Genomic DNA, 14,309 nt, shown 5'->3' with positions numbered 1-14,309 from the left:
CATATGAAGGGTTTATCTGGGAATTACTGAATAAAAAATAAGAATACTGATATAAATACTGAACTCATACCAATCCTTGGATATTTAGTCATTGTTACTTAATAACACTGAAACTGCACATCCAGGAGTCGGTTTATATTCTCACCATCAGAACCAGAACAAAATCAAAGTTGCTGAGCACATGTAGATTAACTGGAACTGACATGGAAACTCAAAGCAAAAATTCTAATGAGAAACAAAGTGAACTCAGGTATAAAAAGGCTGAATATGATTCTAACCTGCAGAAAGCTGTGCAGAGGATGACAGCCTGTCCACCCTGAAATCCTGTAAACAAACCTGAGATGATCCTCCACTACCCAAAGAGGAGGAATTAGAACTCTCCGAACTCTTTCACTTTTCATAACCACATGTGAACTGTTCTCCTTCTGATGAGCTCCAACAATCACCTCATCATCATTATCTCTGAGCTCCATCTTCGTTCACTCACTGAGTTAATTTACCAAAACCTGAGACTTCATTCACATCTTATAACAGACTCGTTAGGATGAGACTCGTGGAAATAAATACAAATCCAGGCCAAATCCAACATCAATATGGACATGTGACAGAATTAATCAGGAAACAGCTTCTTATTCTAAAAAGAGAAAGTGAGGAAGATAACGTGTTCTTATTGTCATTGCGGCGCTCCACTTTGTGCTTTGTCTTTCACATCTTCCTCCTCACAGACATCTTTTTCCTGGAAAACAAACAGACCAAACAGCTGTCAGAAACCACATGAAAACCTCCTCTTCCTCCTCCTCACCTTCATTGCCTCATCCTTCTTATCCCTCTTCTTCACCTCCATCTCCACCAGGCTGAAGAAGTTGCGCTCAGCTCTGGCAATCAGCTGTTCAGGGTCCTCCTCTCTCTCCTCATGGCCTGCCTCTTCCTCTTTGCTTTGCTCTGAGCGACTCCTCTCCTTCAGGCGGATCTCCCTCTGCCGGGCCTCCAAGATCTTCTCCCGCTTTGTCTCCCGCTCAAACATCTGCAGAGGTGTTCAGAAACACAGCTGGTCATTACCCCATTTGTGCTGCTGATGGGTCATTACAGCTTGTCTTCTTTGTGTCTTCTTACAGCAGCCAGCAGACTCTTCTCGTTCTTCTGGAGTGTCGACAGTCTGGTGCAGATCTCCAGCAGTGTGGCCTCACCCAGCTGAGAGCCACATGCCACCAGGCGCCCGTTATCCTGAACACGGAGGCTGTACAGAGCTTTGTCACATACCTGGGGACCAAAACACTCAGTGACATCAGCAACAACAAGACAAAGCAACATCATCATCATCATCAGTCTACAGGAGAGGTCAGAGCACCTTCAGACTCAGCGTGGGGTCACTCTGTTTGAACAGGATGTCCCAGACATCCAGCATGCCATCCATCTTCACAGTGAAGAAGACAGAGGGTCTGACTGGGCTCCAGCAGGCATCTGTCAAGTATGACATCTGATACCTGAAACACAAAGAGACAGAGAGAAAAATAAATAGGTTACTTGAGCAGGATGATGGTCTGGAACAAAGACCTGAGAGGTCATGAAAAAGATCCAAGAGAGGACAGGATAAAACAAAGATGAGATGAATATAAATTAAAGACGATAAAATGGAATAAGAACAAAGTGAGAGTCTTCAGGCATAACTACAGTTTGCATATAAGTCTGTTTTTAATTTCAATCAGATGTCTGCCGTCACTGATTCATACTTGGTCCACATGATGGACGATTCCTTGATGTCCTCAGACCAGATACGAGCCGTCCAGTCCCCGACAGTAAGGAAGTTTTTGGGGAAAAAGGGGTTCCTCTGCAGGGCATAGATGGGTCCGTGGTGGCCGTCATACATACAGACGATTTTCTCAGCTGGAGTCTTTGCCTTTCTGTTACAAGAGACGACCAGGCCCTGCTCTGTCCCCACCATGAACTTAGTCGGCTGGAGAAACATCAAGAATAGAAACTTAAACATCTACAAAACTACGCCGGATTTTATAAACAAGTCGGGTTGGCTTTCACAGTTCCAGGTTTCCAGACTGAACCCAAAATCCTCCAGCTGACCTTAGCCTTAAAAAACTGAGTACCGTATTTTCCGGACTATAAGTCGCACGTTTTTCATAGTTTGGCCGGGGGTGCAACCTATACTCCAGCATGACTTATATGTGAAATTATTAACACATTAAGGCAGTCTTGCATTCTATCAAATAGAATGCAAGATGAGACTTATAGTCCAGTGCGACTTATATATGTTTTTTTCTTCTTTATTATGCATTTTCTGGCTGGTGCGACTTATACTCCGGAGCGACTTATAGTCAGAAAAATACAGTAGTTCGATTGGTGGAGCCCATCATCCTGAGAAGCTCAATACAGGAAAAAACAGTGTGAAACAACAAAGACTTTTCAGGAACATGCCATGCTGTGGGATTTATCGAACTCCTTTCAGAAGCAACTCTCTCAATTTCACAGGCAACACATTAAGCCATGCTTGGACAGTTATTATGAAGCATTATTTAAATTAATTTTACTATAAATGGTCACAGGACATGAAGCCTCAAGTTTGTTAATCCTCTGGTGCTTCTCTCTGAAATCTGTGAACTCCAAAATCCTTCTTCAGATGTTGCTCTCACTCTGGGAAACTAGAGGAAGAATGCTAAACCTTCCCAAACAGCTCCCTTTTATACTCCTTTTGTTGCTTCTGAGCCACACATCTTTCCACATACACCTATGCACACTCACATGCACATGCACACACACACACTCACCCTTTCTGTGGCACATTCAGTGCTGTCCTGTAACACACAACCTGCCTAGTGATCTACTGTGCTTCCTCTTTCAGATCAGCACAGCTCATAATCCTAACTTTATACTTTCTTATTCATTATACTGATCATATTTATACTTGCTTCTAATCATATTTAATTAGAATTATACATGACTAACTATTAACGAAATCACATACAGATATACTTTGTTATAGCACTCTGTGTTACTTTAACCATAAGAAGGCTGGATGTTAAGTTCTTTGTTCTACTTTTGGATAAAAGCCAGGGGATCTCACCTAATAAAGTTACATCAGCATAGTGCTGCTATGCAAGCATGAAGCATCAGTCCAGTGTCACTGCTGTCAGAACGACGGGTCACAGACTAAGAACTCTTTTCCATCCATCCATCCATCCATCCATCCATCCATCCATCCATCCATCCAATATTTTATGCTTATCCGGGGCCGGGTCATGGGGGCAGCAGCCTAAGGAGAAAAACGCAGACCTCCCTCTACCCAGCCAGCTTATCTTGGGGAACACTATGGCATGCTCAGGCCAGCCAAGAGATATAATCTTTCCAGAGTGTCCTGGGGCCTCCACCCGGTAGAACATGCCCAGAACACCTGACCCACGAGGCACTCAGGAGGCATCCTAGTCACCTCAACTGGCTCCTTTTGGAGGATGTTCTGAGGAGGGCACAGAACATCCTCCAGGACCCCTCACACCCTGGACACTCCTTGTTTCAGCTACTGCCATCAGGCAGACGTTTCAGGACAATGAAGGCCAGAACAAACAGACTGAGGAACAGCTTTTATGCCAGGGCTATCATTGAACTGAACTCTGTGTGGTTTGGACAGTGATGTGGGGTGGTAGTGCTGACTGTGTGCGTGCGTTGGTGTGTGTATTGGGGCTAGATTCGTCTGTTAATTTACTATTGTGCACTGTATTTTAGTAATCATTTTTATCACTCATATTTTTATTATTTTATTATTTATTGTCTGAGGCACCTAGAAAGGAATGCATTTTAAATTTCGTTGTGCAACTTCTGTGTACAATGACAATAAAGATTCTGATTCTGATTCTCCTTTTGATGCAGAGGAGTAGGGGCTCTACTCTGAGCCCCTCTAGAATGAGTGCACTTTTCACCCTATCTCTAAGGGAGAGGCCAGCCACCTTTCACAGAAAGCTTATTTCTGCTACTTGTATCTGAGATATTGTAGTTTACATGCTGGCTTCAACTGTGGCTCACAAATCAGCTGTTAGACCAATTAACAATGTGACTGAGCGAGTATCTGTTCTTTACAGGTAAATATCCAAACCATGACACTAAGGAATAGGATAAAACAGACTCAACAAAAGCAGCATGATAAAATGGTAAATGGACTGGTTATTGTATAGGACTTTTCTACTCTACTTGAGCACTCAAAGCACTGTATACAACATGCCTCATTCACCCATTCACACAAGCACGTTTTTCTATGCCTAAGTGCTTTCTCTCTATCATTCACACACATTCACACTCCAGTAAACACATTGCAGAGCATCTTGGGGTTCAGTATCTTGACCAAGGACACTTAGGCATGCAGACTGGAGCAGCCAAGGGATTGAACCACCAACTTTTGGACCTTCTCTGCTTTCTGAGCTATAGTCTCCCCAGATAAAATAAAATGATCACAGTTTTATCAATATAAAAAAGAGAGTTTCCTCAAACCTGACCTTGGTGGTGGCTTATTTTTTAAACACAGCTTCACAGTTTGCTTCAGAGTTCAGCTCTGAATCAATAACTGTCCAAAGATATTTATAAGACTGAGCATATTCCACTGTCTGACCCTTAATGGATGTTACCTCCTGTATATGAGTGAGTACATTTTCTAATATTGTCTTTGATATGTGTAACTGAAGATAGGACTCATGACACCAATTGGCAAAATCATGGAGGACTGGGCTGTGGCTGCTAACGATATCCTGGATAACAACCAAAGTGAAATTACTTACATAGTGTTTTTGGGCAGAGTTGTATAACTCTTTTAAACACACACCACAAACACTTTTTTCCCCAAAGACCCTGTAGTGGTACAGGAAATGGAGTGACCTTGATGTACCCAGGATCACCCTACATACAACAAAAGAAATAATTATTTGATCCCCTGCTGAAATTGTAAGTTTTCTCACAAAGAAACAATCTCCAATATTTATGTTAGTTTTATTTTAATGGCGAGAGACAGAATAAAAGTCCAGAAAAAAACACATTACATAAAAGTTATGAATTGATTTGAATGTCATTGAGTGAAATAAGTATTCGATACCCAACAACTCAGCCAGAATTGTGGTTCCCACATAGATGACAATCAATCAGTTTCAGATACTCCTTATCTCAACTTGTTATGCGTATGGTGTATAAACAGTGAAATGAGGTGGATGAAAAAAAAGAACACTCAGCGCATCATTGTTACTACCCACCCCCACCCCAGCAGCCTAGGTCTATTGCAGCATAACTAAGGGAGGGTTCAGGGTCACCTGATCCAGCCCTAACTATAAACTTGATCATAAAGGAAGGTTTTAAGCCTAATCTTAAAAATAGAGAGGGTGTTTGTTTCCTAAATCCAAACTGGGAGCCGGTTCCACACAAGAGGAGCCTGGAAGCTGAAGGCTCTGCTTCCTATTTTACTTTTAAGTATAAGCTTACAGCACCTGGTATTCCCAGAGGACTCCCATCCAAGTACTAACTAGTCCCAGCCCCACTTAGCATCTGAAATAAGACACGCGCAGGGTGGCATCACCATCAGGAATGTTCAGCAGGAATGATGAAGTCTAAGCCACATTAACAAAGGAATAATCAAAGAATAATCTAGTCCTACATTTCCTAAACCTAAGGAAAAAAAACATAAATATACTGTTTGACCCCAGTTTCAAACTATGTCCCTACATGTACGTTTTGGGAAATGATTGAAAGAACTTTGCGTTAGAACAGCCCACTTTAGTTCTGGACAGATCCAGCTTCTGGAAATCCTAAAAACATCTCTCACCATGGTGGCCTCAAACTCCAGAGAGATGGCTCCTAAAGCTCGGTCCAGGTTCCCCTCCCGGTTTGGGTCCAGGACTAGACGCTCTGTGGGCTCACTTAGCTTACGGACATCCCACCACAAAACCTAACAGACAGACAGAGAGGTATTTTAAAGGCTCATTTCACTGATGGATTTCAAAACCATCCACATCAGTTTACCTGTCCATCGGTGGAGGCAGAGAAGGCATCGGTTCCTGTCTTGGACTGCAGCCAGATGATCTTGTAGACTGGATCTCTGTGGCTGTGCTCAACAGAAGAAAATTCCACTGGCTGACTCCCTCGCCGGGTGTCCCAGAACGCTAAACCAAACACATCTGCAGGTAAATAATGGTGACAGACAGAAGCTCACCTCTCTGTGCGTCAGTGTGGACCAGAACCCACCAATCTGCCCATTGTAGCTTCCACCCGCCAGAGTGTGGGAGTCTTTGGGATTGTAGTCCAGACAGACGAGTGGAGACGCTGGCTTCAGCATCATCTCTGGCCTGTTCGGGTTTTCTGAACAGAAAACATTGTTTAGTAAACAGACTGGGGCCCGACGTGGTTTTAACAGAACTTGTGGCCTCTGTGACCCACCAACGTCCCAGATGTAGGAGTCCAGGCTCAGATCTTTTGAGGATTTCTGGAACTCGAGGCAGGAATAAGCAACTGCCAGCTTCCTGCCACCATCAGGATGCCAGGACAGGCTGGTGACGGTGCGTTTGACCTCATTAGGATCTCTACAGACACAGGAATTACCAATCATAGTAATCAATCAGGAAGCTGATTCCCTAGGGGTTGGATAGGGCTGGACAACTAGACAAGTACAGTTGTGGCCACAAGTGTTGAGAATGACACAAGTATTGGTTTTCATAAAGTTTGCTGCTTTTTTTGTCAAATGTTTCTATGGTATACTGAAGTATAATGACAACCATTTCATAAGTTTCAAAGCCTTTTATTGACAAATACATTAAGTTTTTGCAAAGAATCAATCCTAGAACAAACCGGGAGCCAGTGAAGCCATGCTAAAATCGGTGTAATGTGCTCATATTTTTTGACACCAACTAAAACTTGAGCAGTAGCATTTTGTACCATCTGTAGCCGGGTAAGCAGTGTCTGGTTCAGCCCAACATAAAGTGCACTAAAGTAGTCTAAATGAGTCATGATAAAAGCATGGATTAAAATCTCAAAGTGATGCTGAGAAAGAAATGGCTTCACTTTGGCCAGTTGTCTCAATTGATAAAAGCTGAACTTGACTACTGATTTAATCTGTGCATCAAGTTTAAGATCATTGTCCAATTTTACACCCAGGTTTGTTGCTGTCTGCATCAGATGTTGATTCAAAGGACCCAGCTCAGAATTCATTTTGGAGGCTCAAACAACATGATCTCAGTACTTTTATTGTTTAGGTGCAAAAAGTTTATGGACAGCTATGCCTCGATATTGACAATGCACTGTAAGAGATGGTGTGCAGAATATGCATTTTCCTGCTTCGGTGGCAAATACATTTGACGGTCATCAGCATAAAAGTAGAATGCAATATCATGTCTTCTGAGAATCAATCCCATCGGAAGTAGGTACAGAGAGAATAGAAGAGGGCCAAGTATAGAGCCTTGAGGCACTCCACATGTAAGGCGTGCTATACAAGATTCAACAGCTCTAAAACTGGCACAAAATCTGTCTCTGATAAATAGGCTCTGAACCAGTTGCTCAGTGGAGAGGAGAGCATTTAGTTTAACCTTTCTGACTTGTTTGTTTCACGACTAACTTCTAGGTTTTGTTGCTTTCTTTTCTTTTTGATGATGATAGTGGGCCAGCTGTCTCTTTTATAAGATATTTAGGGGAATGTTAGCACACCTTCACAGATACATCATCAGTTGCTGGAGTGAAAATTTACCCCTCATTTCAGCTGTACCTGAAGATGCTTATGGTCCTGGCCGATGGTGGCTCCTGAATTTCCTCCACCTCCTCCTCGTCCTCAAAATACTCCTGGTAGATGTCCATGACATTGTTCTGTCTGATGCAGTGTTCCATGACCTGGACCACGTTATGCCATCACAAAGACATCACACAATGAGGAGCATGATCAGAGCCGGAGGCACACCCACTGATCAGTTAACTGGTTTATCTCTAATGTACATACATGTTAAATTAATCAGGAATGCACCGGTTGTGAAATTCTAGACCAAGCCCAAGTGTCAGGGTTTGTTTGCTATTATGTATTCTCCCTCTGTGCAGGAAACATCCAGCCATTTTTTAACCATGGTTAAGAAAAACAGAATAGCTGACCTGACACCAAATAAGTTTAGTAAATGTGGACCAGAGTGGATCGATGTGAATCTTACGCTGCCCAGCTGCAGGACACTATTGATGTAGCTCTCGTCCTTTTCCACCTTCTTCCTGAAGCGGATGGTTTGTTCCATCTCAGTTGGGTTGATGTCTTTAGGCCATCCCCCCTCCACATGGTTTATCCCACAGCTGCCAGTCTCGAAGCGCTCCGAGTTCACCTGAAAACAATCAGCAGCACCTGAGCAGATACTGCACCCTGTTTCACACTGTTTCCTCATTAGGGAGAAATGGAGACAGTGAAACCATCAGAACATGTATTGAGTCTGAAGGTTTCAATGTTTAATAATTCAGACAGAAAGAAGAGTTTGTATCCTTTGACTGCACATGCATTTACCCTGCACAATTGTTTACAGACAGAAAGGAATTCAGTTTTCGTGCAGAATGAAGATCCACTTCCCTGAAACCAGCTGCCCTGACACCACTCACCGTTTTCCTCCCAGGACTCTGCTTGGCCCTCAAACTTAAAAAATATCTGGAAAAACATCTTTAGATTCTTTGTGTTTGTCTGATGTTACCCCAAGTTGCCGGATGCCGTCTACACAAAGTGAACCTAATTTCAACATATCTGTCAACTCAACCTGGCAACCACAACTCAACGTGCAGCTAATCTCTGAGCAAGCATCTCAGTTAGTGCAGGGGTGTCACGCTTATTTTAGTTCATGGGCCACATGCAGCTTGATTTGTGCCCATGAGGGGCTGGACCACTAAACTGTTCGCTAATAATGCATAACAAACAAAACAAATCCAGATTATTCCTGTTTTTCTGCATAAAGAAGAATTATCTGACAATGTTCACATTTAATAACTCATTTCTGCACATCATGAAAAGACTGAAAATGCTTCAGAAAAAAAAAAACGAAATTTTTCCACTCTACAAAGAACTGCTGCTGTAGAAAATCAGAGAAAACCATCAGCACTGCTCCTCAGGTTCACGGTTAGACTGGTGAGCAATTAATTTTCCCAGGGGGTCAAATGAGAAACTGGGACTGTTGTGGAGGGCCAGATTCGTAAGAAAAGAGATGAAGTTAACCCTGAGCAGAGCTGAGTTCAGCTAATTGCTCTTATATGTTTGACAACCCTGTGTGAGATGGTGAATGATATAGCTGCTGTTTCACCACTTCAGCTCTCCTTGCTGCACAGACACAGTAAAGTAAATGGACTGGTACTTCTACAACACTTTTCTACTCAACCTTTGCACTCACAGTGCTTTCTTACTACAAGCCTCATTCACGTAGGTACTTTTTTCTATGCCTAAGTGCTTTTAACCTAACAGTCACACACTTCGATGAATGCATTGGGAGCAACTTGAGATTCAGCATCTTGCCCAAGGATACTTCGACATGCAGGTTGGAGGAGCCATGGAATGAGTAAATGACATACTCTAAAGAGCACACCAGAGTCATTAAGTTGAAATACCTGACATATTACACCATGTCATTATTTAAAAATTTTAAAAACTAAGCCAAAATGCAGAAGCAGTGTCTGAAAAACTGAGTCCACCTTACTGCTTTCAGAGGCATTAAGATAGTTAAGTAGCAGCCAGATGCTGCTAATCAAATGCATTTGATTAACTGATCATCAAAAAAAGATCCTTTAGTAGAGAAAAAAGAAAAGATTCTCAGTAATGTTATAGTGGATTTTTTTTCTATGTAATTCCTTGTTTCATGTTTATGAATGGGGGGTATGTTTTCACCCCATTCATTTATTTTGAACCAGAATTTATGAAACTTTGTGGAAATATTCCTTAGGGTTCTAATGGCACATTAATTCATTTTCAAGGTCAAAGGTCAAAGATCACCAAATGTTTTCAAAGATTTAAAAATCCCCTTCTCTCATCGTTAAAGAAATTTTAAAATTCATACCTCAGTGAATGTTTGTTTTTCTTTATTTCATGTATTTTTTTTAGAGGATGCTATTAATGTACTGAAACAAAATATATCCAGACTGTATATGCCATTATCTGTTCATGTGGATCTCATTTTTTTAATAAAAAAAAAAAACATGAAATCATATTTTACTTTTTTTTTTCTTGGTTAAAAAATTTGGCAAATCCACCACATATTATCTGAGTGCATTATTAATAATTTTACATAAGCGAATAAATTCATCTGAAGCACCCTTCTTTATTTACTGTGAGTGGACAGAAGGATTCGTACACAATTTTTCTGTTTATTCATGTTTCATAATTCTTTTAGGGTGATAAAGCGAGTACTTTGACCATTCTTACATCAACCAGTCTGCCTCTACACTAAATATGCATTAAGCACACATAGTTTTGCTACAACAGTATAGCCCCACAGGTATCAGGATCAATAAAATAGAAAATTTGGGCTATGCGCACTGCTGAGTGCGCTTCTAGTTTCTATGATTAAACTCTAAATCTTGGAGTTTGGAAATCAAACAGAAACTGAAACCAGCAGGTAAATATGAGCTAAAGCCTGTTTCCAGGTGTGTGGCTGCAGGCCAGGTGAGGACAGGACTCAGGTGAGGCTCACCTGGTGCTCTGACATCTCCCGGCACGCCTGCACGGCCTGGTCCCGGGGGCTCTTGTGGATGAAATTGAGGGTAAGGCTCGGGTCGGGGGGGATGTCCAGCAGCAGCTCAGCGGGCCGGTCCGAGAACTGACACTGTCGGCCGAACTCGCTGCGAAGCTTCGAGTAAATGTGGACGATTTCCATGCTGCCGCCGGGGCGCGAAAACACCGAGAAAATATCAGGAACTCACCGGAAAGCGAATCCCGACCACCAAACAAACCAACAAACTCTCTGATCTCGGGTCAGTTTGCTGTATCCTAGCAACGCTGTTAACAAGGCCGTATCCTAGCAACAGTGACACGCGTAAACTTTATTCAACTATGCTCGGGTACGTTTTTTCAAACTGAGAAATAAAAACACATTCAACAATTAAACTACTGACACAGAAGAAAACAACACAAACGTTTATCTCTAAATTCAAAAGAGTGACTACACAGATTTTTGAATGCAGAAAAACAGAAATCTAGGTGATTGGTCACAACCATGCTGTATCAAAAACTTTAGTTAGTTATTGACAGTTTTTTTCTCACATTTCTTCACCAACTGGAGGGAACTAAAGGCACAGGAAACAGGAAGAGAGACATAACTGAATGGGGAGCATCTGAACCGGGGGGGGGGGGGGGGGGGGGGGGGGCGTGTCCCCCCCAATATTGGAGACAGGCCCATTTGTCCCAACCAAAAATTACACAGCAGAGGAGAAAAATACTTGATTTTGAAATCTTTAACTCGTGTGCTTTTATTTTGAAGGCACGACATGCGCTCCCCCGCTTCCTCTGAACGGCTCTGAGTGTTTGGGAGGTGGGAGACAGCAGCAGGACTCTTGAATAAGATAAAACAGTCTGTCGGGATCGTTGCCATTAACAGAGCCGGTGTTACACCAAATTCTGCGACCCATCATATTCTGCGACCACAGGGGGCGATAGCGTACATCCCTCTGCATGTACGTGCTGAATGAGAGTTGAGCTGGGTGGCAGAAAATCTTAAAAATCGTTTGAACCCCTTCCCAAAAAAGTGCTTGGAAACATTTATTTATCGTTTACCAATTTATTGAAGGATGGGTAGTAGTGGGTTTATGTATTTCAAACGATAGAATAAAAGCATTCAATGCAACGGTCCGTCCAGCTGTGTTCAATGTCAAATAAAAAAAACGCATTTCCTTCGTCAATGCGAACGAAATAATATTCCGTAAGGTTTACAATCTCCTGTTTTGGTGCTTACACAGTTTACGTAAATAGTGTCCTTCTCGCTCGTATTCAGCACGTACATGTAGAGGGATGTACGCTATCGCCCCCTGTGGTCGCAGAATATGATGGGTCGCAGAATTTGGTGTAACACCGGACTGAGGCATAGGCGACATATGCGGCTACCACCACCAGGGGGCCCCCAAGCTCACATACATTTGTAATGAAACTTTATGCTAGTGCACTGGTAACATTTGTCTATGCACTGGTAACAATTATCTGTGCATTGGTAACATTTATGTGTGCACTGGTAACAATTATCTATGCACTGGTAACATTTATCTGTGCATTGGTGACAATTATCTGTGCACTGGTAACAATTATCTGTGCACTGGTAACATTTATCTGTGAATTGGTGACAATTATCTGTGCACTGGTAACATTTATCTGTGCACTGGTAACAATTATCTGTGAATTGGTAACAATTATCTGTGAATTGGTAACATTTATCTGTGCACTGGTAACAATTATCTGTGCACTGGTAACATTTATCTGTGCATTGATAACAATTATCTATGCACTGGTAACATTTATCTGTGAATTGGTGACAATTATCTGTGCATTGATAACAATTATCTATGCACTGGTAACATTTATCTGTGAATTGGTAACATTTATCTGTACACTGGTAACAATTATCTGTGCATTGATAACAATTATCTATGCACTGGTAACATTTATCTGTGAATTGGTGACAATTATCTGTGCATTGATAACAATTATCTATGCACTGGTAACATTTATCTGTGAATTGGTGACAATTATCTGTGCATTGGTGACAATTATCTGTGCACTGGTAAAATGTATCTGTGCACTGGTAACAATTATCTGTGAATTGGTAACATTTATCTGTGCATTGGTGACAATTATCTGTGCACTGGTAAAATGTATCTGTGCACTGGTAACAATTATCTGTGAATTGGTAACATTTATCTGTACACTGGTAACAATTATCTGTGAATTGGTAACATTTACCTGTGCACTGGTAACAATTATCTGTGCACTGGTAAAATGTATCTGTGCACTGGTAACATTTATCTGTGAATTGGTAACATTTATCTGTACACTAGTAACAATTATCTGTGAATTGGTAACATTTATCTGTACACTGGTAACAATTATCTGTGAATTGGTAACATTTATCTGTGCACTGGTAACAATTATCTGTGAATTGGTAACATTTATCTGTACACTAGTAACAATTATCTGTGAATTGGTAACATTTATCTGTACACTGGTAACAATTATCTGTGAATTGGTAACATTTATTTGTACACTGGTAACAATTATCTGTGAATTGGTAACATTTATCTGTACACTGGTAACAATTATCTCTGAATTGGTAACATTTATCTGTGCACTGGTAACAATTATCTGTGCACTGGTAAAATGTATCTGTGCACTGGTAACATTTATCTGTGAATTGGTAACATTTATCTGTACACTAGTAACAATTATCTGTGAATTGGTAACATTTATCTGTACACTGGTAACAATTATCTGTGAATTGGTAACATTTATCTGTGCACTGGTAACAATTATCTGTGAATTGGTAACATTTATCTGTACACTAGTAACAATTATCTGTGAATTGGTAACATTTATCTGTACACTGGTAACAATTATCTGTGAATTGGTAACATTTATCTGTACACTGGTAACAATTATCTGTGAATTGGTAACATTTATCTGTGCACTGGTAACAATTATCTGTGCACTGGTAACATTTATCTGTGCACTGGTAACATTTTGTCCCCTTAGAATTATAAGGTTCTATCTACGTTCTGACCAGTTTTGAGATATTGAGCTTTAAAGTTTTTGCACTCTGTATAGCAAAAATTACACATGGAATAAGTCTTGTTCACACATGATTATGAAACACACCCTATATGTATTCTAAATCAGTAATATCAAAATCCTATTAAATGTGCAAATGGCTGTTTTTTTTGAACAAGTATAATGTAGATAGAACCTTCTAATTCTAAAAACTCCTATTTTGTTTGGAATTATAAGGTTCTGTCTGCAAAATGTGATAACTACTACTGATGATCAGTTAGCTGTTTTACATTGTTAGAGAAAGGAAGAAGGGAAGGCAGGAAGGGAGGGAAGCAATGCTGTTAGTGAGTTGGCAGAGAGCTAAACTAATAGCTGCGCTAAGCTAGTGAATCCCTAAAGACACAATAAGTGAATAATGTGAATATAATTTACAGGCGATTCAGAGGTGGAAATAGAAGATTTCATAAAGTCGGGCCTCTGCCAGGCATTCTAAGCACACCCTCACTATACAGTACCAGTCAAAAGTTTTTAACCAGTACTGTACATCTGGGTACACCAGGCCTGTCCAGCATCCTTTCCCACCGCCTTATCC

General features: G+C 41.2%; 1 protein-coding gene across 1 annotated transcript; it reads right to left on the bottom strand.

Moving 5' to 3' along the window:
* On the bottom strand, window positions 1-10,966 carry dnai2b (dynein, axonemal, intermediate chain 2b). Its single transcript, XM_030741943.1, has 12 exons — window positions 10,662-10,966; window positions 8,163-8,324; window positions 7,733-7,854; window positions 6,415-6,557; window positions 6,223-6,336; window positions 6,001-6,140; window positions 5,804-5,926; window positions 1,731-1,954; window positions 1,349-1,484; window positions 1,114-1,260; window positions 839-1,024; window positions 1-736 (listed from the first exon to the last, which is right to left on the bottom strand). The coding sequence occupies exons 1-12, from the start codon at window positions 10,842-10,844 to the stop codon at window positions 674-676; spliced, it is 1,743 nt and encodes a 580-aa protein (XP_030597803.1). The 5' UTR covers window positions 10,845-10,966; the 3' UTR covers window positions 1-673.
* Window positions 10,967-14,309: the final 3,343 nt, after the last annotated feature.

This window comes from Archocentrus centrarchus, chromosome 11 (assembly GCF_007364275.1).
Source record: "Archocentrus centrarchus isolate MPI-CPG fArcCen1 chromosome 11, fArcCen1, whole genome shotgun sequence".
Taxonomy (NCBI): domain Eukaryota; kingdom Metazoa; phylum Chordata; class Actinopteri; order Cichliformes; family Cichlidae; genus Archocentrus; species Archocentrus centrarchus.
Note: the sequence above shows the minus strand (reverse complement) of the source record. Positions and strands in the feature narration are given on the sequence as shown.

What these genes read in the sequence shown, in the direction of transcription:
- dnai2b (XM_030741943.1), bottom strand. Translation starts at nt 10,844, where the DNA reads ATGGAAATCGTCCACATTTACTCGAAGCTTCGCAGCGAGTTCGGCCGA. An exon ending in CTGCCTCCACCGATGGACAG is followed by an intron (nt 5,927 to 6,000) that starts GTAAACTGATGT and finishes TCTGTCTGTTAG; the next exon opens with GTTTTGTGGTGGGATGTCCG. An exon ending in TCGTCCATCATGTGGACCAA is followed by an intron (nt 1,485 to 1,730) that starts GTATGAATCAGT and finishes TTTGTGTTTCAG; the next exon opens with GTATCAGATGTCATACTTGA.